This window comes from Prionailurus bengalensis, chromosome A2 (genome assembly GCF_016509475.1).
Source record: "Prionailurus bengalensis isolate Pbe53 chromosome A2, Fcat_Pben_1.1_paternal_pri, whole genome shotgun sequence".
Lineage (NCBI taxonomy): Eukaryota > Metazoa > Chordata > Mammalia > Carnivora > Felidae > Prionailurus > Prionailurus bengalensis.
Genome location: NC_057348.1, coordinates 120,111,650 through 120,138,754, shown reverse-complemented (window position 1 = coordinate 120,138,754; position 27,105 = coordinate 120,111,650). Strand labels below are relative to the sequence as shown.

The 27,105-nt window shown below is 43.2% G+C and overlaps 1 protein-coding gene across 1 annotated transcript in view; it reads left to right on the top strand.

Annotated features, from left to right (window-relative positions):
- Nucleotides 1-17,203, top strand: part of CPVL (carboxypeptidase vitellogenic like) — a 115,012-nt gene extending 97,809 nt beyond the window's left edge. The window contains exon 12 of the mRNA XM_043589171.1: nucleotides 16,850-17,203. Coding sequence (XP_043445106.1) covers nucleotides 16,850-16,954 — 105 coding nt within the window. The 3' untranslated portion in view covers nucleotides 16,955-17,203. The remainder of the gene's footprint in view (nucleotides 1-16,849) is intronic.
- The last annotated feature ends 9,902 nt before the right edge of the window (nucleotides 17,204-27,105 follow it).

Genomic DNA, 27,105 nt, shown 5'->3' with positions numbered 1-27,105 from the left:
GGGAGACACAGAATTTGAAGCAGGCTCCAGTCTCTGAGCTGTCAGCACAAAGCCCGATGCGGGGCTTGAACTCACAAACTGTGAGATCATGACCTGGGCCGAAGTCGGATGCTCGACAGACTGAGCCACCCAGGCGCCCCCATATAAAATGTATTTTAAAACATTATTCAGAGAAGTGTCCATAGGCCACAGTAGACCCATGGACACATGACACAAAATGACCAAGAATCCATGCATTAGACTATTTGAATTACTGAATAATTTCTAGATCCTCCCCACCCCCAACCATAGACCACCTTTGGAGAGTGAGTTATGAGTTATGAGTTTAGCTCTCAAGTAGCCTTGAAGTGTATTTCGAGTTCATGACCTTGGCAATTCTAACTACTGCTATCGCCATACACAAGTGACATAGTGCAGAGATTAAAAGATTGGATACAGCTCTAGACCCTGTTCCACCACTTACTATCTGTGTGACCTTGGGCAAGTTACTTAACCTCTCCAAGAGGTTCTTCATCAAGGAAGTGGGGATAACATTAATCTCTCTCTCTCTCATGAAAAGATTAGTTGCTAGGATTCAATGAGATAATACGTGTATCTATGTGTGTGTTTAGAAATATATATATATATATATATATATATATATATATATATATCTCACTTGACTATATTGAATATATTTCATATATATTTCATATATCACTTGACACTTACCTGGCACCTAGTAAGCATGGAATAAATATTCCTACTGCCTCTCCTAGCGTTAATCTGTTTTCACAGGGCAAGAAGCTCTCTTCCCAGTCTAATAGGGTCCTAAATAGATACTATGTTTTAAAGGCTCAACTAAATGTTATTTATCAGAAAGGCTTGAAACTACAGCAGCTGTATCCTGTTGTAACTTTACTCAACAATTTCCGTGAGAGGTAGAAGAAATAGAGGGGCTGGGGACATAGTCCACATTTTGCCACATGGCAGTCTAATAATAATAAATAAAAATACACTGAGTAACGAGATGTTTCTAAAGCATTGAGTCCCTTCTAGTTCAACAATATCTGAAACATCCCTGTTGACAATAAATGAAGCGTCCAGCCTTTTTGTTTTTGTCTTTCTTCTGTGCCATTTGTACTGAGCCTCTAACATATGGAACCAGGGAAGCAGGGGACTATAGGAATTTAGATTTAAAGAGGGAAAAAATGTCTAGCAAAACAAAACCTCCAATTAGCTGGCCTCCTTTCTGCTCTTCTGCTGTCCTGCCTGGAGTATGTGGGTGTTTATTTTTGTTCCCAATATTTATTTTCTTCTGCGGCAACCAGAGTCCCAAGGTTTAGATTCTGGCACCAGCCCGGTCTTCTCAGAGCCGCGCGCCAGAGGGGCACTTCCCATTTTTGCTTTGGTTTCCGTTTAATTGCTTCTCTATATCCTCCCCACTTGCTGTTTTAGACACATGGCCCATCTCATCAGGTCTGTGTTGGACAGATGAGAAGAGCGTGACAGAGAACATGTTAAATTTTTTAAAGATTCCTTTTTGTGACTTTGGCAGCATCTGTAGGTGGTTTTGCTTTACTTTTTTTTTAAATTAAAAATTGAAGAGTAACCAAAGAGTACATATAACACTTTGTGAGATAAAACAAATAATGATGAATGAACACCTTTGTACTTACCAGCCAGCTTAAGAAATGCAGCATTACCAAGAACTTACCTTCCCCAATCCCACTCCCTTCCCTCATTGCCTCTGGAGGTAAACCACCGTCCTGGATTTTGATTTTTATCATCCGTTTCCTTTTTTATTAGATTTTTAAAGCTTATTTATTTATTTTTGAGAGAGAGAGAGTGAGCACAAGCAGGGTAGGGGCAGAGAGAGAGGGAGCGAGAATTCCAATCAGGCTTCATGCTAACACAGAGCCTGACGCGGGGTTCGAACCCATGAACTATGAGATCATGACCTGAGCTGAAATCAAGAGTTGGGTGCTCAACCGACTGAGCCACCCAGGCACCACCCCCACCCCATCCTTTTCCTTTTATAAAAAAAATTAAGTTTTACTACAGATATGCATCTCCATAAACAATATTTTTCTTTTCATGTTTAATTTGATATAAAAGGACTTACTCTATATGTCTTTTGCAATAATATGCTTATGCTGTTCAGTGCTTTCTGAGATTCATCCATGTCAATAGGTTCGGTTGTGCTTTGTTTCTTTTTCATTGCTGCATAGTATTCCACGGCATGATTATACCATTCATCCATTCCTCTGCTGCTGGACACATGGGTTGTTGCCAGTTTTTCTGCTACTACAAACATTGCTGCTGTGAACGTTCTTGAACATATGTCCTTGTGCCTGTGTGCAAGAGCTTCTAAGAATAATGCCTAGAAGTGGCACTGATGAGTTCACAGGGTTTGAGCATCTGCAGCTTCCTCAGATAACGCCAAACTGTTTTCCAAACGGATTATATTCTTGCCAGTAATGTATAAGAGATATGATTATTTCACTTTCTCACCAACTCTTGGACTTCCTCTTAGTCCTCTCTCCTGTGGGCTTGTTTGGTTGAAGGGGGGCTTAATGCCCTTTCTCACGTCTGCCATTCAGTTTGTCTTCTTTCTCTCTTGCCGTCTTTCCCGTCTTCTCTGGCTATCATCAAATGGAAAGGCTTCCACACACGGTGAAAGGCTGAAGTGAACACATCGTGTCCAAGTCTTGGCACTGCTCTGGTTAGGCAGATGCATTTTTCTCTCTGGATGTCCAGGGCTAAGGTTGGCTACCGAAATACCCAGCTTAAAAAAAAAATAAGAAATTTTTTTTTAGAAAGTTCCTCAGCCCCTTTTCACTTCAACTCACCAGCAGTGACTCAATATAAGAAGCAACTGAGAAAAGTAGACGTGGGCACCTGGGTGGCTCAGTCAGTTAAGCATCCGACTTCGGCTCAGGTCATGATCTCACAGCTGGTGAGTTCAAGCCCTGTGTCAGGCTCCATACTGATGGCTCAGAGCCTGGAGCCTGCTTTGGATTCTTCTCTCCTTCTCTCTCTGCCCCTCTCCCGCTCCTGCTCTGTCCCAGTCATTCTCAAATAAACGTTAAAAAAAGTGTAATAAATTTTAAAAAAGCAAACAGATTTTAATGTACGCCACGGATTTGCAGGCAAGACCTAGACCATTGGGAGGAGAGTCTGAATCTTTTCCCAGCACATCAAAAATACCCCCACTTCCATTACTTTCCCACTGAGACAAGAAGGAGGTGAAGTGACTTAGCCAGTTGCTTTGCTATGTGTCTTGCCAGAAAATTAAGAAGACTAGTAATTGATAAGTATTACTAGCATTTGCCGCATCTGCTTTATAGATCCCTCTCAGCAGCCTGACTTGATTCATATCCTAGTGCTTGACACAGAAACCGCAAAGAACTATTTAACGAGAAAGACACCGATTTTATATCACACAGTAAAAAAAAAAAAAAACCCCGTATAGCCTTTTGGGCACATTTTTAAAAAGATGGCTCCCTTACTTTATACATTCGAAAACGAAACTGTGTTTGCTTTGTGGTGTTTTAAGAAAAGGCACAGGCTTTAGAAGATGCTATTCAAGAACACTCTGTGTTTTAAGTTGTGGTTTAAATTTTTTTTTTCCTTTGACAATAGCTGGTCTTCCAGCTAGAGTGGTCCTCCTCTCCACTCTACTCGTCTCTCGGTGCTTTTTCCAAATGCCAGTCTGATCATGTTTTCCCTTATTCAAACCTCCTCACGGAATCCCCGCTACCTGTAGAATAAAGCCTGAAGTCTCTCCATAGAGTACTAAAGAGGTTAGTCTGGCCTGGGCTTTCTTCCCCCCACCTGAATTCTCACCCTCCCTCCTTCTCCATTAGAATCCTAAAGAACGAAACAAAACACCTTATAATTCCCCAGACCCACCTTGCGGTTTTTTTTTTTTTTTAATTTTTTTTTTTTTCTACGTTCATTTATTTTTGGGACAGAGAGAGACAGAGCATGAACGGGGGAGGGGCAGAGAGAGAGGGAGACACAGAATCGGAAACAGGCTCCAGGCTCTGAGCCATCAGCCAGAGCCTGACGCGGGGCTCGAACTCAGGGACCGTGAGATCGTGACCTGGCTGAAGTCGGATGCTTAACCGACTGCGCCACCCAGGCGCCCCCCACCTTGCGGTTTTATTAGTCAGCAATCCCCATGGAAAGGCCCTTTCTGCTCCTCTGGCTGCCCAGAAAACCCCCATTTGCCTTTCAGGGATAAGAACTACCTCTAGGGGGCTCGGTCAGTAAAGTATGCCACTCTTGATCTTGTCATGAGTTTGAGCCCCATTCGAACATAGAGATTATAAATAAATAAGTAAATAAATAAATAAATTGACCTCTAGGAAGCCCTCCTTCTCCCAGAATACCTCCTGCTCTACATCTCTATGTACATCTTCTAGTGCATGTACCTCACTGGGGTTTCTCTTTAGTTTACCTCCTTAATTGCCTTTCTCCCCTCCTTGACACTGAGCTCCTTGAAGACAAGAATACGATATCATTTATCTCTACATGTAGCAAACCCCTTAGCACCGTTCCCAGCACCCAGTAAATGTCCAGTGAATGAAAATCAAATTGGCCCCTACCTTATATTCACGCCCATTCGCGCGCGCGCGCGTGTGTGTGTGTGTGTGTGTGTGAAAAATGCAATTCTCAAGGAGTGCTGTGGTTGCTTACCAATTGCATGTACCGAAGTGTCTTCTAGGAAATAGACTAGGTGTGCTAAGATCATGAATGGTTCAAAGCAATTCCCTTCAAACGAAAGGATGCCCTGTTCATGTCAGCTGAAGACGATTTCCTTTCTGTGTTACACAGGAGAAGAAAGGAGAAATATTCTGGGAAATAAACGTATGGGAGGAGTAGAGAAGTTTCATTATCTCAGTGGCTGACTAGAATGTCCTGTCCTTTAAAAAAATTGAGTTTTTGGTGTTTGGGTTTTTTTTTTCCTAAAAAAAAAGAAAAACAAAAAAACCCACACAGCTTGCTTCCTGAAAACAAAGGAAATAATAAACAATAGCGACTCCCAATTTTACTCTGATTATTTGCCAAGAGTCATCTTAGTTCATGTGGTTCTATTTCATTAGAGAGGGCTGATTAGCATAAAAAGAATGCTTCTAAATTAAGCTACCCAAATATGCAGTTAGTTAATACTCAGGGAGCTAATTTATTGTATTATTTAAAATACAAATTGGGTAGCAAATCTATTTACTGAGGTATAACAGCTAGGCAATGATGCATAATTTTCTCTTAGCTGTTGAGTGGTTTTTAATATCTATTGAAATTTAACAGAGAACCATTTCATTATGAGAAGTGAATAAATACTAAGAAGACTAACGTTTAAAGTATTATCCACACATGGAGAATAGGTTTTAAAACTTAATGATATTTGAGGAACAAAGGGAACTGGGGTTGCTTTTTAAACGGCAACATTTTGTGTTTCAATTTGAAGTGTAACCAGATCCACAAAATTGCTTGTGGAAATGTTAAAAAGAGCCAAAAAATAAACAAGGTGGAGGGTGGAGTGGGGCCGAGAAAAGGGCAAGAATGAAATAAAGTTGTGTTAAGAAACCGCCACATCATCAACTGGACCAAAGGCACTACCTGTGCCTTGGACAGTCTTTGCTTTGCTAGTGAAAACCATGTGCCTTGTTTTATTTCAACCAATAACATCATGAAAATGTTGTGATCATTGGCGTGTCCCATATCCTCAATTCCTGGGGATATTTTTGGGTCTGGGGTCCCCTTAGGCTGTGGGTCAGGAGCACAGTGGAATCTAGGTACCCTTTCTAGTCAGTAGTTGTCCCAAACGGACCAGCTTTGGGGTGTTGCAAGGGATCTACTACAAACAGAAGCATCCATGAATGTTGTGGTGTGGTCTTGAAACTCTTATTACCTATTATACCAGAACTCAGTGGGGGTAGGCAGGACTGGAAGCAGGCAGCAGGACCTTCTCATCTTTCTGCAAATATATGAAACCCTGCCCATCTGATTTCCTAAGCCAAGATCTCAGAGACGTTTTAGACCTTATAATTTATTGATTTGAGTAGATATTTCTTTTATTTATTTTGGGACAGAGAAAGAATGCTCTAATGTTTCATCTTTCCCCAGGAGAGCCAAGATGTCAGAGAACCAGTGGTCGGAAGATAAACTGGCTTGGGAGAGGGGGGAGACATTGATCTGTAGTGTTTGCCCATTTTCGTGGTGTAAATATTCCACTGTGGTTGATTTCAGGCTACCAACATAACACCACTGAACGTGGAGTTGGGCAGCAGTAGACACAATCGGCTGTCCTGAGCCAGTGCCAGAGCTCCAGCACACAATGCTAGAGCCTCCCTGCACTGATGTTTGTAGGAGGTCAACCTTCAGCGGGATGGCTGGCTCTTGTCTCCCTGTTCCCCAGAAGGCAGCGAGTCGGACTCTACGTACTCGATACACCCCCAGCAGAGAGCATTTGCTGCCGTAACGTCTGCCCTCTGCTCCCTGGCGCCCCCCTTCTCTCCTCCCAAAGAAAACTACAAACAGATCATAAAGCTAGATATTGAGTACGAGTAATTAATGAACTAGATTTTGTGCTCTTTACCCTCTTGTGGATTTCACATATAAAACTGGACATGGAGGAAGTGAAGTTTCGATTGCTTTTTTTAACTGCATCAAATCCTAGGTTGTAAAGTGAGTTCTTCAAAGGGGATAAAAACAGACAGAATGGCTTTTTGCCATTCTGCTAAGACAAGTGAGGTCTTGCTTGCTTGACATTTCTATGTGGGGAGAAGAGGGTGTTTGGCATTGCAAGTGGTAAAAGGGGGTGGGGGGAAAGGATGGGACGGATCATGATGTTGGCAGGTTTAAGGGATAAAATTCACTCTAGACAGTTAAGTCAAGCATATTGACAGACGTTTGAGCTCACATTCAATCTGCTTTCTTACTTTAATTGGGACCTTTCCCGTGGGAAGGAAGGATTCATAGCATGGAAATAAAGAAAGCCTGGAAGAGAATTTTTGTCCCTCCTGAACAATATAATTCTTCTTCTGAACAAGTATAGTACTACATTTTATATTTATTAGTGTTGTAACTTCTGATCTTACTCCACTCTTAAAGGGAAAACATACTCCTCTGACGATAAAAAAGGAGATAATAGTCTGATGACCATTGCATGAGTGTTGATATATGTCTGTACGGCACACGGTACAAGCTTACTATGTATTTACCAACTGAGTGCTGTGCAATGTTTAATATGCATCTCTTTGAATCCATACAAAAAGTTAGATATTCTTAGAGTTTGCCTGACCCTTTTTCAACTTTAACAGTTTGAAGATCCCATATTCCCAGGAATCCCTCCGGTCAGGGCAGACTGGGACAACTGGTCACCCTAATTTTTACCTTCATTTTTACAGATGAGAAAATTGAAGCAGTTAAGTCCCTGTGCCAAAGTCAAGGGGCTGGACTCAAATCCAGATCTGCTGAATCCTGAGTTCATGCTTTTGACCACTAAGCCGAATTGCTTCCTACGACACTGTCCTGTGCTTTAGTTTTCCACTGACAAAAATGATCAAGGGGGAGAAGGTTCTAACCTTAGTCATTCATACCAACATTGCTGAAATTAACATAGAAATTCTTGGAGCTGATTTAAAGAGAATTTCCATGACTTTTTTTTTTTTAATCAGAGACATTCATAGCACATTGAAACATCTAACTGATTTGATCTGGTGAGATTAGGCTAAGAGATGTGATTGAAGGGCCTTCATCTCTGAGGCATTCATTTTGTGCCTCTCTAAAAAGATGGGGGGGGTATGACTTGATCACCAGATTTCTTCTCATTTCAAGGCTCCCTGATTGTCAGGAGTCTGTTTTTCATGTTACACAGAAAGGTCTCTGCCATTTATTCTCATCCTTCTATCTTGTGTTTTCCTTTGGAGACAAAATGTCTTATTTTTAAAAAAAACCACTATTACCTTGTTAATAATACATTGTTTTATCATCTCTCCTTTAATTTTATTTTGTGTTAATTTTTAAATTTTAATTCTAGTATAGTTAACGTATAATATTATATTAGCTTCAGGTGTACAATATAATGATTCAACAATGCTATCCATAACTCAGAGCCCATCATGATAAGTGCACTTTTAATCCCTTTCACCTATTTCACCCATCCCCCCACCCATGTCCCCTCTGTTACCATCAGTTTGTTTTCTATAGTTAAGAGTCTCTTTCTTGGTTTCTCTCTCTCTCTCTCTCTTTTTCTTTGTTCATATGTTTTGTTTCCTAAATTCCATATATGAGTGAAATCGTCTGGTATTTGTCTTTCTCTAACTTATTTTACTTTAACATTATAGTCTCTAGCTCCCTCCATGTCATTGCAAATGGCAAAATTTCATTATTTCTTCATGGCTGAGTAATATTCCACTGCATATGTATACCACATCTTCTTTATCCATTCGTCTGTCGATGGACACTTGAGCTATTTCCATCACTTGGCTATTGTAGATAATGCTGCAATAAATGTAGGGATATTATCCATCCTTTGACCATGTCCTTAGAGATTACAACACACGTGCGGATTTAAGAAAGTTGACTTTGATATCATATGATTTCACTCACATGTGGTCTTTCAAAAACAAAACAGATGAACGTAGGGGAAGGGAAGGAAAAATAAGATAAAAACAGAGATGGAGGCAAACCATAAGAGACTTTTTTTTTTATTTTTTTTTCAACGTTTATTTATTTTTCGGACAGAGAGAGACAGAGCATGAACGGGGGAGGGGCAGAGAGAGAGGGAGACACAGAATCGGAAACAGGCTCCAGGCTCTGAGCCATCAGCCCAGAGCCCAACGCGGGGCTCGAACTCACGGACCGCGAGATTGTGACCTGGCTGAAGTCGGACGCTTAACCGACTGTGCCACCCAGGCGCCCCAAGAGACTCTTAAATACAGAGAACAAACTGAGGGTTGCTGGAGGGGAGTTGGGTAGTGTGATGGGCTAGATAGGTGATGGGTATTAATGAGGGCACTTTGGAGATGAGCACTGGGTGTTTACTAAATTCTATTCCTGAGACAATTATTACAGTGGATGTTAACTAACTTGGATTTAAATTTTAAAAAAATAATAAAAAGGGGCTTAGTCAGTTAAGTGTCCGACTTCGGCTCAGATCATGATCTTGAGGTTTGTGAGTTGAGCCCTGCATCGGGCTCTGTGCTGACAGCTCAGAGCCTGGAGCCTGCTTCAAAGTCTGTGTCTCCCTCTCTCTCTGCCCCTTCCCTGTTCACGCTCCGTCTCTCTCTCTCTCTCAAAAATAAATAAAACATTAAAATAAATAATAAATAAATAAATAAATAAATAATTTAAAAAACAAACAGAAAGTTGGCTTTGAATCAGTGCATTTATCATTTGCCAGATATGCAAATACCTGAAAATACCTTAACTCTGTGCCACCTTTTGTGCAACTGTTGTCTTTTTTGTTTTATTTTGTTTTAACTTCTATGTGGTTTGTACTCCACAAGACATTATTATTATTGCCATCCATTTATTTTTATGTACACATGTAGATTCTCCATTGCTTTTCATTCTCCTCCGTGTTTGCATGTTTCCATTAGGGACCATTACCCTTCTGTCTGAAGAACAATCTTCAAACCTTTCTTTACACACCTGCCGGCAAGACCTTTCTCCAGTTTTTTCTTTCCTTGAAAATATCTGTATGCGGTCATTTACATGGACATTCTAGGTTGTAGCTGTTTTCTTTTCTAACTTGAAAGATAGGATTTCACAGTCTTCTAGCTCCCATTGTTTCCGTTAACTAGTCAGCTTTCTTGTTTCTTTGAAGTTATTGAAAGTGCGATTTCTTTTTCTGGCAACTTTTAAGATTTTCTCTCTGTCTTTGGTGTTAACAGTTTACCGTTGTGTGCCCAGATGTGGTCAGTTTTCTTTGGATTTTTCCCACGTAGTTTCGTAGAGCTCCTCAAAGCTGTGGCTTGTTGACTTTTGCCAATTTTGGTGAGTTTTTTACTCACGGTCTCTAAACTTTACTATTTCTTTTGTACTGTTCCTTCTTTCTCTTCTTATTCCAGGACTCCAGTTAAACACAGTTAAATATTTTGTCATCTCGTGTCTTTTTTTTCCTTTCCTCCGTGTTTTCCATAACTTCTTAAATAATTTGGTCATGGTTATTTTAAAATCTATCCCTGATAGCTCCAGTATCTGGATCCCTGTGGTCTCTTTCTGTTGTCTGCTTTTTCCCTTGGTCTCTGGACCTTTGATCTTATCTTTTGGCATGCCCACTACGTTTTCTTGAATGCTGGACAAAATGTATGAAAAATGATGTTATCTTTCTTCAAAAAAGGCTTTTTTTTTTTTTCTGAAAGCCAGTTAGTATAGGGGCGGATCATCTGGCTTCAGTCAGGGGCTCACATGGCGAGTGGGTGCTAGAGTTCAGGTTTTGGAGGGCTAACCTTGTCTTTGATGGGTCTAACAGAAAGCCTGTGATATTCACCTCCATGACAAGCCTGCAATTTCAAATCGCATCTTTTGTTTCTTTGGGGTTTTCTTTCTTTCTATTTTTTGGTCTCCCAGACACCCTAAGCCTTGCTTCGCTTTTCATCCTTTTATCTGTCACTTTTTTTTTTTTTTTTTTGGCTTCTTGGCAAGAGAAGCTTAGGCATTGGTGAGTTTCTCAGAGAGAAAAGCAGCACAAAATGTTAGGTTCACTTCTCCGCAATTCTCTTTTCTCCATGGTCTTGGCCTCTCAAGCCCTCGTTGCTTTCTGATACTTTTCAAACAGCGTTTTTTTTTTTTAACTTTTTTTTTTTTAATGTTTTATTTATTTTTAAGAGAGAGAGAAACAACGGGAGGGACAGAGACAGAGAGGGAGACACAGAATCTGAAGACAGGCTCCAGGCTTTGAGCTGTCAGCACAGAGCCCGACGTCGGGCTGGAATCCATGAACTGTGAGATCATGACCTGAGCCGAAGTCGGACACTTAACCGACTGAGCCACCCAGGCGCCCCAGCGTTCTTTTCTTTTTAATTCGGCTTTTGGTGTTCTTGTGGGGTGGGGTTGGTTTGACACATGCTATTGCATCATGGTCAAGAGTGGACATCTTGGGGCGCCTGGGTGGCTCAGTCGGTTAAGCATCTGACTTCGGCTCAGGTCATGATCTCACTGCTTGTGGGTTTGAGCCCCGCGTCGGGATCTGTGCTGACAGCTTGGAGCCTGGACCCTGCTTTGGATTCTTTGTCTTCTCTTTCTCTCTGCTCCTTCTTTCCACCTCAAGAATAAATAAACATTAAAAAAAAATTTTTTTAAGTGGAAATCCTAAATTATGATATTGTTGTAACTGATTAAGTGAGATGGTATATCTAGGAGGCCCTTAGGGAACTGTCAATAGCATCAAAGCTATGTATTGGATACAAGGATGTGTTCCATTGTGATGGCTACATTTCGGTCAGCTAAAGCACCTTTCCCCGTTGTGTTCAATAATCCATTGCTACACTAGACACGTACACTGGTAAATCTCAAGTTTTCCCGGAGTGTTTTGGGAGCAGCTCTTAACTTTGACCTCTGCTTTTTTTTTTTTCTTTTTTTTAGGGGAAGGGTTATCGTTGTTGGTTTTGATAACAAGCTGTGGCTTGTTTTTTTATTCTCATTCCCAAGTACCTTTTGTTTTTAGTATATTTTTTTCTTTCAGGGCCTATTTATTCCGTTTCTGCTCATGGTTACGGTCTGCAAACGAAAACGTTAAGATTTTGTAAATATGAAATAAGGTAAAAATAATAAAACAACTCTAGTATAAATCAGAAACCATAACAAGCAAGATTCTCTTCCAGGTTTGCATCGTCCTGTAGTGAAAAAAGAGATTTATAAATCTATCCCACATTGCTTGCTTCCCAAACTCACCTCTTTTTCTTCTTTCTTGGTTAATAGCATCTCCCCTTGCACAGCTGGGACAGAAGCCTGAAATGGGGCGATGTGTGTATGTGCTGGGGGATGCTTTCACTTTACCTTTATGTCTGATTAGTCACTGATTTTGTTGGTTCCAGCCCGACATTCCTCTTCTCCTTCCCCTCCTCCCCATTTCTCCCATGTGCCCACATCCTCTCTCCCCTGGACAGCTGGTCTCCAAATTTGCCTCCCTGCCTCAGTATCATTTCCTTCTAAATCAGCCCCCCCAATACACAAGAAGTCATCTTTCTATAATGCAAATCTGAGCATATCACTCACTACCATGCTTTAAACCCTTTAAGACATGTCCAGAAGAGGCAACTCCCTAGAGACAGAAGGCAGCCTAGTGATTGCCAGGGGCTGGCAGGGAGAGGAGAATGGGAAGAGATAGCTAATGGATATCAGGTTCCCTTTGGGGTGATGAAAACATTCTGCAACAAGATAGTGGTGACGGTTGCACAACATTGTGAATGCACTATGCTACTGTCCATTTAAAAATGGTTAGAAGGGTGGGGCGCCTGGGTGGCTCCGTTGGTCGGGTGTCAGACCTCAGCTCAGGTCATGATCTTGTGGTTTGTGAGCCCAAGCCCCGCGTCAGGCTCTGTGCTGACAGTTCATGTGCGGAACCGCTCGTGGGCTGTGGGGTGTCTGTGCACTTTCGCACTCCTCTGTGTTTGCAAGGGCAGTTTCCTCTGGGTGTGGTCCCTCCCCCACCCCAGCCAGCATTGTCTGTCCAGATATCTGCTCCTCCAAGGCTCCCACGAAGTCTCCCCTGATACACCCACATCAACACGCCCAGTGTGAATTTCCCACTATATCTTGTCGCCTATAAAAGCACAACCGGGAAACCCTTACGGCCAGGTCCGTGTTTCTGGTTCCAGGGAGAATTATATCCTTCTCTAAAAATTAAAGTGGAATGAAGCTTGAAAGTGTTTGCATAACCCTTTTAAGATTCATGACACATTTGTGACCCCCTGGAACATCTGGAATACATGAGTTTAGAGGTTTCAGCTCTCGTGTAGAAACACCCAACATACGCAGTTTCTGTTGCTGAGACCAATTCTACCCAGGGAGCCTTGGGATTAATCTTGTCACATTTAAATATGGAATCATAGCCCTGTCGCATTTTGTTACACACCTCTAAAAACCGTGGCGTGGTTTGTGCCCTTGATTTGTGAGTGGTGAGCAGCTTGGCTATAAACAACAGAGTGATTTTTTTCGGCACTCAAAAATTTATCTTTTGGTTTTTTTCTGGCACTCGTAAATTTATTTTTGAAGTTAACATCAGTAAAATGCTCTATATTAATCTGCTAGGGAATATACTTTGAAAATTTTGTGACATGCGAAAACGACCTTGTTCCTAAATGAGTTTTTCCTTCCAATCTTCATGGCACTGTTTATGATGTGATTTGGTCCCGGGCTGGGGGGTCATGCAGGTTACTGAGAATAAGAATTGTTAACACCCAACCCAATCTCTTCTTCACCACTTGATTATCATGGTCATGGAAGTGTGTGCGTGTGTGTGTGTGTGTGCGCACGCATGCACGTGTGTGTGTGTGTGTGTGTGTGTGTGTGTGTGTAAATACCAAGAGGGCAGATGATGAGGAAGAAATACACTAAGGTGAGATCATGACTAGGTGTTAATTTCTGTTTGCGTTCTCTATTGATATAAATAGAGAATTGCCCGGTTTGCCACAGAATGGAAAAAGGTTTTCTAAACAGTGGTTCTCAAAGAGTAGTCTTTGGACCAACAGCATCAGCATTACCTTGGAATTGTTAGAAGCGTCAGGCCCTGCCCTGGACCTTCAGAGCTGGAAAGTCTAGGGGTTGGGGCTCAGCAATCTGTCTTAAGAAGCTCAAGCATCTTGGGGCACAGTCACGTTTGAGAGCCACTGTTTTCAGCAACCCACTCAAACCCAGATTTCTTGATGCTAATGTAGGAATACAAGGCTTTAGGGTAGTTTGATACAAGCATTTTGATCCTGGCTTTTGAATAGGGAGGACCATTGGAAAAATAATGACAATGGCTAATATTTATTGAGTTCCATCCCAGTCCAGACACCGTGCTAAGTGTTCCATGAATATTACTCCATTAATTTCTCACGTAATTCCCAACTATCCCAAGAGGTAATACTTTCTTCTCTCTTGTACAGTTAAGGAAACTGAGGCTCAGAGCAGGTAAATTACTTGTCCAGTGTCACACAGCTTGCTGTGCCTCAAGTCTTGCTCCTGCACACTGACTCCAAGCCACGCCATAAAGGCTCCCCCCCCCCCCCCCCCCATTAGCTGCAGCTCTGGTCCTGGAGGCAGACTGACCTTTTAGCTCTTGGATTCAGCATACCACCGTTCCGGACCATTGCTGCCAAATTCATTTCCAGTAGAAGCAGCAGCTGGGTTTTGTCACAAACATGACTTTCTTAAGTGTCCTCAGCTGAGCTGAAGTGGCACAAAATCACTCATCAGATTTCTGCCAAGGCTGGAGATTTGGATGGGAATCTACAGGACAGAATTCTAGCCTGGGATTGTGGGGGCAGCAAAAGTTTTCCTCCAGAGTCACCTACAGGGACTCATGTCACACGTATGTTCACTTTCAGTCTGTGACAAAGCAAGACATGTTGGGTTCCCAGATGCAAGCTTGAACACAAATGGTAGATGGGCTCCACTGTCATTGGAGCAAGGGACAAACGGCCATTGATGGAGTGTTGCATGAGGCAGGTGTTTCCAATCGCATGTGAGGGTTAAGTCCTAGCTCACGTCTGTAATGGCGGTCTGCTTCCCTTACCTGACTCAGAGGGCTGTTGAGAGATGGGTGAAATGTTCTGTGACTAAGCTGCAAAGTTTGGCTCAAATGTGAAGAATGATTGTACAAATACCGCGACTTGAATAAAAACGCTGGTGTCTGCATCAGAAGCCAGGTTCTAGCTTGTTCTCTCAGTTACGATTGTGTGACTTGGGCAAGCCTCCGAAGAGCTCCATGTCACTCTGTCACCGAGGCTGGTGTGAATGGTGATCCCTACCATCTCTCTGCACACCTGGGCTAGCTGTGAGCTGCAAAGCAAAACTCATCTACTGATGTTGACCCCACTGGCCGCATGGCAAGGTTGTAGGGGGCTGGGGGTGGATTTGTAATATAATAAATGCACTACGGAAATATATCTGTACTCTTTTTCTGCCTCCGTTCCCTTCTTATTGAGACAGGTAAAACACGCTACGAAGGGCCTCGTCATAGTGGTCCTTACTTGCCGATTGTGACTTAGCAGCTAGAACGCGCTGAATGGGATCCCTCACTCCATCCACTACTGGCCGCTGTCCGGTTGCCACATGTGCCATAGAATATCTCAGGCTACAGTGACTCCCCCATGCAGGAGCCCTGCCAACACCCGCTGTCAGTTCTTTCCCTTTTGGTACTGAATCATGAAGGCCTCTCCTGGTCCTCTACTTGGGGCACTTGCTGCTGAGCCTACAGTCTTTCTGAGTACAAAGACCAGTACCCCCACCCTGACCCCACCCCTTTCTTAAATTAGTATGGCACCTAGCACTAGGGTCTGAATTCACCTTAACTATAGGTGTTTAAGAATGTGTTGTACATCGGGGCGCCTGGGTGGCTCCGTCGGTTGGGCGTCCGACTTCAGCTCAGGTCACGATCTCGCGGTCCGTGAGTTGGAGCCCCGCGGCGGGCTCCGGGCTGACAGCTCGGAGCCTGGAGCCTCCTTCCGATTCTGTGTCTCCTTGTCTCTCTGCTCCTCCCCTGCTCACGCTCTGTCTCTCTCTGTCTCAAAAATAAATAAAAACATTAAAAAAAAAAAAAAAAAGAATGCGTTCTACATCTTGTTAGGTGACACAGGTAACCGTGCCATCCAAACTCAGTGAGTCCGTATTCAACACAAGTGCATTTCAGGGTGTGTTAATTTTACATAAAATCTGGGGGAAGTGTACTGATGCCCGCATTTTACTTTGAAACGTGTCAAAAAAGATAAGATGGATTAATAGATGGACAGTGAGAAAATGAGTACCGTGGGCGTTAACGAGAGAACCTAAGTGGTAAGTCTATGAAATTCTTTCAGATGTGCTGTATGTTTGAATAGTTTTCACAATAAAAGGTGGGGGGGGGGGGAAAGTAGTACTCTGTGCTACTCAAAACGATGGCCTTGTAACATTTCAGGTGTCAAAGACTTCCATTGATTGTCGTTTTAATTTTTTGGAGAATCCAAATATCCTCTGTATTAATGGCAAACGCTGAGATGCCAGGTAGAGAGCGCAGGGTGAGGGCCACATGGGTCAGCGGACTGAAGGGGGGGAATTGGGTGCATCCCTCCAGCTGGTTGTGGACCGACCTGGCCCCGGGTAGTCCTCACCAGGTAAGAATAACCGACCACGGGGCAGCAGACGGCTCCCTCCCAAGAGGAGAAAGACAATTCTCACGTTTCATGCATGTGAAAGATGAACACAACTTTGTGTTAAAGTAGCTAGCCACGGGGCGCCTGGGTGGCTCAGTCGGGTGAGCGTCCGACTTCGGCTCAGGTCATGATCTCACAGTTTGTGGGTTCGGGCCCCGCATCAGGCTCTGTGCTGACTGCTTGCTCAGAGCCTGGAGCCTGCTTCAGATTCTGTCTCCTTCTCTCTCTGCCCCTCCCCCGCTCACGCTTCGTCTCACTCTGTTTCTCAAAAATAAAATAAAAATGTAAAAAAAAAAAAAATTAAAGTAGCTAACCACACACTTGTAGACCTTATCCTACCTTAACGTACCTGTTATGAAAGCTATCAAATCCAAGACAATCAGCATGCCCCAAAGGCCTGGATTGATAGAATATGTTCCGTATTTCATGTAAGCTTTACATTTAATCTGAACTAAAATTTTCCCTTCATGTAGAACATCCATTTCTCTTTTTTTTACCTTTTACTTTTCTTCTCCAAGGTAATTGTTCGAGGTGGAGGGCACATTTTACCCTACGACCAGCCGCTGAGATCTTTTGACATGATCAATCGATTTGTTTTCGAGAGAGGATGGGATCCTTATTGATGGATAAGCTGCTGTCCTAAAAAAAAAAAAAAAAAGGTCAGGGAACTTAATCTTTGAGAAGAAAACTTCCAAACCTGAAAATGTCGTATAAATAAGAAAAGTACCTTTTTATAGCTTTTTATAGCCTTAAAATGTTTCTCATCAATAAAAAATTATCCTTGAAACAAGTAAGGTTCTGTTTTGGGTGAGAGATGGCTCATTATAAAATTAACTGTAAGAAAATGCTATGCGGGGGCGCCTGGGTGGCTCGGTCGGTTAAGCGTCCGACCTCTGCTCAGGTCATGATCTCGCAGTTCATGAGTTCGAGCCCCACGTCGGGCTCTGTGCTGACAGCTCAGAACCTGGAGTCTGCTTCAGATTCTGTGTCTCTCTGTCTCTCTCTGCCCTCCCCCTGCTCACGCTGTGTCTCTGTCTGTCTGTCTGTCTCTCGAAAATAAATAAACAAAAAAAAATTGTTTAAAGAAAATGCTACCCGTGATTAGGAATGGTATCTTGTGACCGAAAGGATGGGAAGAATGGATTCAGAGACACTGTTTCAGATGGAAACAGATAAACGGAAGGCGGAGGTCTTGAATAGGAATTTTAAATTCCTTCTAAGAGTGTGTGCAAAGTGCAGCAGGGGAGTAAAGTTGTCACAACATTTTGTTCTGTAAGTAACAATAGAGTTTGTCATAGTATGTACCTGGAAGTATTTCAGAAGTAGTATTGGGTAAGAGCATCTCATTGTCACTCCAAAGGAATGGGTGCCATCATGATGGTGGTGGACAAGACTTTGGAATGTGGACAGTCTTAGCCAGAAAGGTAGCTTGGAATTCTTTGAAATAGAAATTTTACATATAAAAGTAACAATGCGCCAACTGGCAATACGTAGAGGATCATATTCAAAGGGCACACTGAATCTGTGTCTTTTCTTTTCTTTGGTTTTGTTTTTGTTTTTTTTTTTTTGCTTTTTGGGGGGTTTTTAGTTTGTTGGTTCAAGTGTCCCCATTTACCAAACAGCCTGCAGGCCGCATTAGTTATGAGCCGTTTTCAATTTGGATTTTAAATTCTGTGCTTCTTGTAGCCAAATAGAGAACGAACTAATTTTGTGTAATTGTTGGAATCTCAAAAAAATTTGAGATACTCTGGCATCAAAATATATACATTTATAAATATGCACACATTAGTAATTTTCCAGCTAAAATATCACATCTTGGCACATCTTTCCTATTTATGCATCATGTGCTCTCATCTCTAATTTTCTACAGCATGTTTGGCTTTTTCAACATCATTTCCCTCTCATATTACCCATTTATGAATTGGCTCACTGGAGAACTGAATTTTAAAAGTCAAAACTCATTCTTGCTGCAAATATTTTGGGTCTTTTCAACTTCTCATTCTGTGCCTGATTTCATTCAGGTTCGTGATCTTCCTTTTTTTTTTTTTTTTAATAGATATATTTCCGGGGCGCCTGGGTGGCTCAGTCAGTTGAGCGCCCGGCTTCAGCTCAGGTCATGATCTCGAGGTCTGTGAGTTTGAGCCCCGCGTCAGGCTCTGTGCTGACAGCTCAGAGCCTGGAGCCTGCTTTGGATTCTGTGTGTGTGTGTGTGTGTGTCTCTCTCTCTCTGCCCCTCCCCCACTCATGCTCTGTCTCTGTCAGAAATAAACATTTAAAAAAATTAAATATATATATATATATTTATATTTCCTTGTGCCCATGTAGGAGGAGTCGTCAAATCAAACATTCTGATCAAAAACAGATTTTAATTATTGCAGAGAATAAACTAGAGTTTTGTATGTGGCCCCACCTGCCATTTACATTGTTGCATTTGGTCCCAAAAATATGCAGTGGAAAAGGTACCAACCGTGGCTGGGAAAGTGCCATGCGTGTCACACCTGCCGTGGACATTTCTGGGTATGTCACCTCACTGTCCTCGCTTTGCCAAGTCCCAAAGGAGGCAGCCCGAAGAGATTGCTGAGGTTCCTTTCAGTTCGCACGTCACTGTACTAGTGTCCATTTCACAAGGGTACCGTGAGATGATATAGTGAATCTTCATTATTCATAGATGCCACGTTCGTATGACCTGTTCACTAAAATGTATCTGTAACCCCAAAACCAATAGTTGCTCACTTTTGTGGTCATTCACGAACACGTACCAAGCGATGAACAATTTGAGTTGCCCAACGTGCATGTTCTCAGCTGCGGCCAAACAGGTGTTCTTTTTGTAGTCTATTTAGTGCCATGTGTTTTTTGTTTTCCTTGGGTTTTTTTTTTTTTGGCACTTTTGTGCTTTTTGTTGGTGCTTTTGCCATTCAAAAGGGTTCCTACACACAGTACTGAAATACCGTGTAGTGTTCCCTCGGTGCAGGAAGGCTGTGGTGCGCCTTGTGGAGAAAGTACATCCGTTAGGTATTCTTCATTCAATCATGAGTTATAGGGCTGTTGGCCATGAGTTCAATATTAATCAAGCAAGAATATCTATTTTATGAGGTTTCTTTCAACAGAAACACACGTAAAACAAGGTTGTGGATTAATTGGTTGACAGAAATGTGACCAGAGGCTAGTAGGAGCCACATGCTTCCTGTATGTCCCCCTGGATCAATGATTTAGAATTCACTAATTCGGTATCTGGGGAGATGTTATAGAAGATAACTAGAGTGAACAAAGAGAATCGACAGCATTTCTAGAACAGCAGAGGGACCAACAGAAAATAATAGCTCAATAAATAGAAGTTGTAGGTGCAGTCGTTTTTAGTGTCTCCCTGCCCCAGGCATAGGATAGTGGGGAGTACTGGGGGATGACCTGCCAGGTCTTCCCAGAGCAACCCGAGCCAACTCCCCTGAGGGTACAGTATTAGAGAGACTAAATCTGGCAGGTAGTTTAGTTTAAAAGAAGGGAGAGAAGAGTAGTTCAGAGACTAAAGGAAAACAAGGTTTTGAATTCACTGGGAGAGAGTCCTTTGTGTAAGAGAACCTTTGGGTGGGGTACACACTCTCCGTGGGACGTTCAAGACAATCCATTAAGATGCCCCCTCTTGGTCCAAACATGAGACGGTCTGATGTCCCACATGGCTGCCATTACTTCGAGCAACTTCCACACAGAGAGGGAGCTATAGGGAGGAGAGGTGAGGGACCTTCTCGTGGTGCTGGGTCCAGCGTATTGCCAATTACAGGTCCCATGCTGATATGATACTATCCATGGGATTCATTTCATAAAAACAAAGCCTTCAAAGAGTGGGATCTTTATAGGGCTTTGCCATTCGATGGGGAATGGCCCGGTAGGCCTCTCATACCCTACTGGTCATCTCATGGCAGTGTATTTAAAGAGCTGTAGGACCCGGGAACGAGTTGTGCATTCTTTCTTTGACAAACAGGCGAGTGTCAAAGACTAGCTGTCATTTTCTGTCATGGCAAGTGGCTATTGTTAGTATGTCGTCTAGCAGATATTTTTTTAAAGTCAACACACACACACAAATCAATAAATAGTAAACATACAATCTGTCTTTTCATGGTAGAAGTGACATATCAACAATTACTGAGAAAGTCATTTTTTTTTAAATTTTTTAAAATATTTATTTTTGAGACAGAGAGAGCAAGAGAGAGAGAGGTCATGCATGAGCAGGGGAGGGGCAGAGAGAGAGGGAGACACAGAATCTGAAGCAGGCTCCAGGCTCTGAGCTGTCAGCACAGAGCCCGTTGTTGGGCTTTGACCCACGAACTGTGAGATCATGACCGGAGCCGAAGTCGGATGCTCAACCGACTGAGCCACCCAGGCGCCCCGAGAAAGTCCTTTCTTTTCAAAAGAAAGTCAAACTATGGCAAGAACGTTTTGAAAACAGATGTTTGGAAATGTTTCCATTTACTTTGTGTGGCACAATACAAGGAAAAAAAAAACCTTATATCAAAGAAAATTTCAACAAACATCTTTGAATAAAGGATAGGGAGGATTGAAAAATGAGTTTGGGAAGCTAATAAAGTTTATCTAATGAGGCATTTCTTGCATCTGGATCTATGTGTCTCCATTTGTAAAGTGTCTCCTTCAGCTCTGATGGACTTTGAAACCAAGTGTCAAAGTAAACTGAACATATAACCAGACTTTGAATTGCTGTATCACAAAAGGGTGACCCTAGATTTTTCAAATATGACAAAGCATATTCAACACATTGATCCTATTTAAAAATATATTAGCAGTGATATTTTAGAAAGTAAATATACTCGTGCTACTAAAAATCAAATACGGTTTTTAAAAAGGAAGGATGTAAATTTTCATCTTTATCATTTTAACGTTTCTATGTTGATTACTATTTTATAAGGTAAATGTGATTACAGTCGTGGCATGACTATAAATGAATGAATAATTATTTTTTTGCTGTGCCTTCAGCAACTTTTAAATGATGGAGTGACACATCCTTATGTATCTTTGGAAGAGCACTGTTTGAGAGGACAGAGAGAGTCCGCAGGTAACAAAGTATGTTAAACTCTGTACCGATTTTTTTGGAAGTTTATGGATTCATTTTGAGAGAGAGCGCGCACGCGCGCAAAAGAGAGAATCCCAGGCCAGCTCCGCTATTAGCTCAGAGCCCAAGGCGGAGCTCAAACCCAGGAATCTAACCGTGAGATCAGGACCCGAGCCAAAATCAAGAGTCGGACGCTTAACGTGCTGAGCCACCCCGGCGCCCCATACCTATTTTGTTAAATTAAAAAAGCAAAGCATGTAACAATACACTGTGCTTTCATTTATAAGAAAGGAAGGGAAACTAAATAAACAAATAAGAGAAAGAGGAAGGGAGGGAAAGAAACAAGTTTTGTAAAGGATTGGTGTCTCTGGGAAGATAAATAAGAGACTAGTAGCAGTAATGAAGGAAGGACTGGGTGTTGGTGGTGGGGGGGAGGAAGACTTAGGATTTTTATACAGTTTTCTGCTTATGATGTATATATATATATATATATATATACATGATATATACTATATACACATTATAGAATTTATATACATATAAAATATATAGTATGTGTGTGTGTATAACTGGCCCCAGAATCTCAGAAAGAACTGCCCTCTGGTTCATTTTGCTATGGAGGCAGAGCCCTGGGATAGGCCCCGATGGACTAAATCTGCTCAGCAAAATCCCCGGGGTGTTTCCCGGACAACCTGACAGTGGGATGATGAGGGTGCCAGAAATTCGTCAGAAGGAGGGGTTAGAGGAAGCAAAAGAGGGAGACTGGCCATGTGTTGGCTGAGATCAGAGGGAGTTGGAATTCTACAGAGCCTGGAATTAGGAACCGATTCAGCACTGCCCTCCCCGCCCCCACGGTGCAGAAAGCAGTGGGGTTGGGGCCAGGAAAGCTTGCTGAAAGCTATTGCTGCCCTGTGCTGAGGGGCGGAGTGGGAGTGAGTTGATGTGACCTCGGACTGCCATTGTCAGGAGGCGGAAAGGCACTTCTGCTGCAATGGGCTTGCCTCTGAGGAAGCCCACGGGCTGGTCTGCAAGGCTCAGCCTTGACCACCGAGGAGTTGTTCCCACATGGCACAAGAGGGGTTTGCTCTAGCTGGACATACCTAATTCTGTGAAATCAGAGGTAATAATAACAGCTATCCTGTCTAAGCCCTTAAAATGCACCAGATGCTCACAAGATATCACCAGGGAGATGGTTTTCCCATTCCACAGATGAGGTCATGGCCCCTCATTGATACAAAGAGACTTGCCGCCTTGCTACAACCCGTGGCAGGGCCAGCCCAGGTTCAAACCCGGGTGTCTCTCCTCCAACCCCATCATCTCTCCACGGAGGAGACACGCTGCCTCCTGATCCCCAAGTGCTTTCGCACCTGATGATAGGGACAGGTAAGTGTCAGTGACCCTTGTGGGGTCAAGCGGTGTGCACCTTCGTTCAAAATGCGCTTTATTTTGAAAGTTGCGTAAGCCAGATTCTTGGAAACGTTTAGAAACGGTATCTGCTCCACCCACGAGGAATTCATGGACACTTGAATTACAATTCTTTGAAAAGTACTATGAGCTTTAATAAATAATAAATTACAAATAATTATTTATTTATGTGCCGTGCTTAAATCATCTTTCCTCTTGCCACCAGAAACGTGGCAGATAAGGCCAGAAACCAAGCACAGATCCCGTGACAGACTACTTGACTTGAGCCCCGATTTATTTGGGAAAGTCCAATGTCCTCTTCCTTTTTTCTCGTGCATTCTGACAAGACCCGCCCCCGCCCCCCCCCCCCCCCCCCCCCCCCCCCCCCCCCCCCCCCCCCCCCCCCCCCCCCCCCCCCGCCTCCTCTTACTGCTGATGATATATGAGCCACGGCTGTGTCGGTCTTCATGCCATTTAATCTTCTGGTTCTAAGCTCAGAAGCTACTCCATGCTGAGCCCCGGCTGCAAGGATGCCCAGTGGAGGGAGGCTTGCCTCCACACCACCATCACACAGGAAGTTTGTACCCTGGGATGAAATACAGCGACCTGCACAGATGCGTTTAGTTTTCCTGCATCCTGTAATGGTTATTGCTAGTATAATTCCAAAGGTTTAAGAAACATCCAGGAAACAAACCTGAGAGTGATTGATTTTGTTGCCCCTAAGACGACCAGCCTGGAATGGAAGGCAGGCCGTTTGTGATGGATATCCGTTCGACCCCAAGAAAAGACATCTGTTCAATCATTTTAAAGGGATTTTTGGCAACTTGAGGAGTGTGACGCTGTGCTCTCTGCGTATTCCCCTGGGCCCTGTGCATTTGAGTAGGAGAGACCAGGGCTGTGGTTGCTGTTCAAATGGATTTAACAGGAGAATTCATTGCATCTGGCCAGATCTTGGGGGCAAACAGAATTACTTTTCTTAAGTATTTCGTTTTCACATTGCTGATTGCAAAAATTAAGTAACAGCATCCTCTCCCCAACCCCACACTACGCAGTGAGGACTACTGGTAACTCTTCCCAGGCCAAAGGAGAGCGGGCCACCTCGAACTCAGTACCACCAAGGCCACACCCAATGGGGGTAGAAAATTACATGCCCCCCCTCCCAAAACAACCCAGGGTGTTGTTACTGGAAGATAGGGGGCCTGGATGCTGGGAAGCCAAGAGCCAAAAAATGTCCACCACATGCAGAAGTCAAAGCTCAGTAGCAAGATTAAAGCCAGCCTCTACATTTTGACGTGTAGTGGGAATACAGGGTGGCAATTTCCCCACTATCCCAATGCCTATTTATAATCAACATTTACATGTACATCTATTAACTTTTGCTGATACTTTATATTTTCTTACATGAATCGAAGGAGAAAAGGGAAATAAGAGGCTAAGAGAAATGAGGACAGGAGAAGAGATTAGGAAAACCCAGATTACCCACGCCAGCATCACGAACAGAAATTCCCCCTGAATCGCTGGCCCATACATGCTTGCCATCTTATATCAGGATGTATCCTATTAAACCTTCTATACAACAGGACCTTTTCTGGGTGGTGAAGTTACGGAGACAAATTTGGCCCACTCCTCTGCCCCCTCGAACTGGGGGACAGGGGGCCATGTGAAGGGAAGATGGGCGGCCACTGCATAAATGACCATAATCCCAGAGTGCCAAGTACTCTACTAGAGGAAAGTACAAAGCCCTTTGAGAGCAAAGAACAGACAGTGACTAATGACTTCTGGGAAGAAGGAGTTTTCTAAACTGAGGAGTGGGGAGGAAGGCTGGAGGCTTTCCAGAGGCAAAGGGTACGTAGCACCGACGAAGGCCTGAAGAAGAAGTCTAGGTGCCCCAGGGATGGTGAGAGTCCAAGCATTCCCTGCTTCTGCCTTCTCTCCTCTTACCTGTATCCTGTATTTTGTTGCAAAATCCGAATTCTCAACTATCTAAACTCTTGTAATGGAGGAAGTAAACGGGCTGATTCCCATAATCAACTGATAGGAATAAACCCCTAACAACCATGCTGTAGTTTTCCCATCTTGTCTCTATGGAATCAGGGAAAGACCTAGAAGACTGTTCCTTATAAGCCCACTTGTCACGTGGCTTTGGTGGCAAGCGAGAGGACACTACTTTATTAAAATCCCCACACACAGCGGTGCCTGGGTCTCTCAGTCTGTTAAGTGGCTGACTCTTGATCTCAGCTCAGGCCTTAATCTTAGGGTTGTGAGTTCAAGCCCCATGTTAGGCTCCAACCCCATGGAGCCTGCTAAAATCAATCAATCAATCAATCAATAAGGCACCTGGGTGGCTCGGTCACTTAAGCATCGGACTCTTGATTTTGACTTAGGTCATGATCTCGTGATTTGCAAGTTCGAGCCCCGTTGCGGGTCCTACACTGACAGTGAGAAGCCTGCTTGGGATTCTCTCTCTGCCCTTCCACTCCTTGAGCTCTCTCTCTCTCAAAATAAATAAAATTCAAAATAAATAAAAAGAAAAGAAAATCCCCGCACACTATACAATAACATCTTGGGACAGGCTGTCATTTACCCATTTCCCATCTCCCCTGAGAAGAGACATATCCTGTACGGAGATGATTCTGAAATGGTCCCGTAGTGTGACTCACTGGAGGGAAATGCCAAAGGCTTTGGAGCAAAAATAAACAAAAGTGAACAAATACGCCGATTCTATTTAAAAAAAAAAAAAAGGCTTGGAGTGATGTTGCACTAGAAAATTGAAGCGGACCTTGGACAAGCTGGAGGGAGCAGTGGACAAAGATCTCGTTTGGTCAAATGAGGTAGTTTGTTCAGGGTGAAATTTCACTAGCATGTACTTTCCTGGGCTGTGAGGGACAGAGGAAAAGGGAACTCTACTAAGGCACAGCTCCCTCAAATATGTCCTGTCTGCCCCTGAAAAAATCATCACATTTGTTGGGCTAGAACCTAAGAATGGGTCCTTAAGTTCTAGTTTCTTACGTAATGAGAAATGCAATTCTCTTTTGGCCTCATAAGTAAACCAAGCTCCACATAGCATTGGTTCTAGACCATTTCTTCCCTTCCCGGGTGGTCAGAGAGAAGAAAAAAAAAAAAAACTCCAGCCCAGGGAGCATGTGATTGCAAATGTTCTGTGATTTCCAGCTCTTCAGTGGATTTTTTTATCCCCCTTGGGCTGGAGCAGAGTAAAAAGAGTTGATAGCCACATATCCAACCTGGAAATACTACAAAGATGAGAAAAAGGATTCAATAATCCTATGTTATTAGGATATGCCCAGGTATGAAAGTTGAAATCCGGTGTTTTAATACTAGTACCCATAGTTCTCACGGGATCGTCTTTTAGTGAAGACCATATCAGTAAGGCTAAGAATGCGGAGAGGTCTGGTTGTTCTTTCGTACATCTCACTTCATACAAGTCCCTAAATCCCCAACAGAGGTACCACCACATAAAAACAACCATCAGATCTAGAGAGACAAGGGAGGCGTGGAAAAGACAAAAGGGGGTAAACAGAGAGATGGCTTCCTGAACCACCAGAGGGCAGCACTCAGTGCCCACCCCAGCGTGAAGTGGATTTTCAGCTTCCCCTTTCTCACCTGCTCCGGTTGCAGATGCAACAGTGACCTTGAAGCTCGAAGTACCACGGGTCTTTGTGATGAGCTCTCCCCACCCCATCCCACCCCTGCCATCTGCCTGAGAGCAGGCGAAGATGAGCTTCTCTGGGAAAAGAAGTTCAACACCGGGCAAAAGAGCACGGGAGTCGGGAATGCTGGCCGTGAGTAGGTGCTACTTTTCCAGGTTTATTATGCTGGGGGATTCTGGCATCTTGATAGATTCCTAAAAAAGCAATCTCTAATGGATGGTCTACAACGTATAAGGAAGAGAGCAGAAAACACGGAGAATGGTATAATTAAAATATGTCTCAAGCTAGATATATGATTTAAAGGCCATTTCTTCTCGTGTCTGATCGGACAGATTTCATAAAACCACCAGGATTCTGTATTTATGGAGAGAAAACTTGACGCTGCATGGGTCTGCCCTTTTGTTTCCTGGGAACGGACTCATTTTATGTTCCCCGGTGCAGCTGTTTCAAACGGTGTCCACATTCAAGCTCCACTGTGACCCAGGGACTGCTCCCCTCACTCTCAGCAAACAGCCCTGCCTCCTTCTATACTGAGACAATCAAAGCAATGCCGACACCGGATCCCTTGGTTTTCGTCCCCAGGCCCAGCAAAGGCCTGCAGCATCCTTACCCACATCCCCTTCCCATCACGGGAAAGACCGCT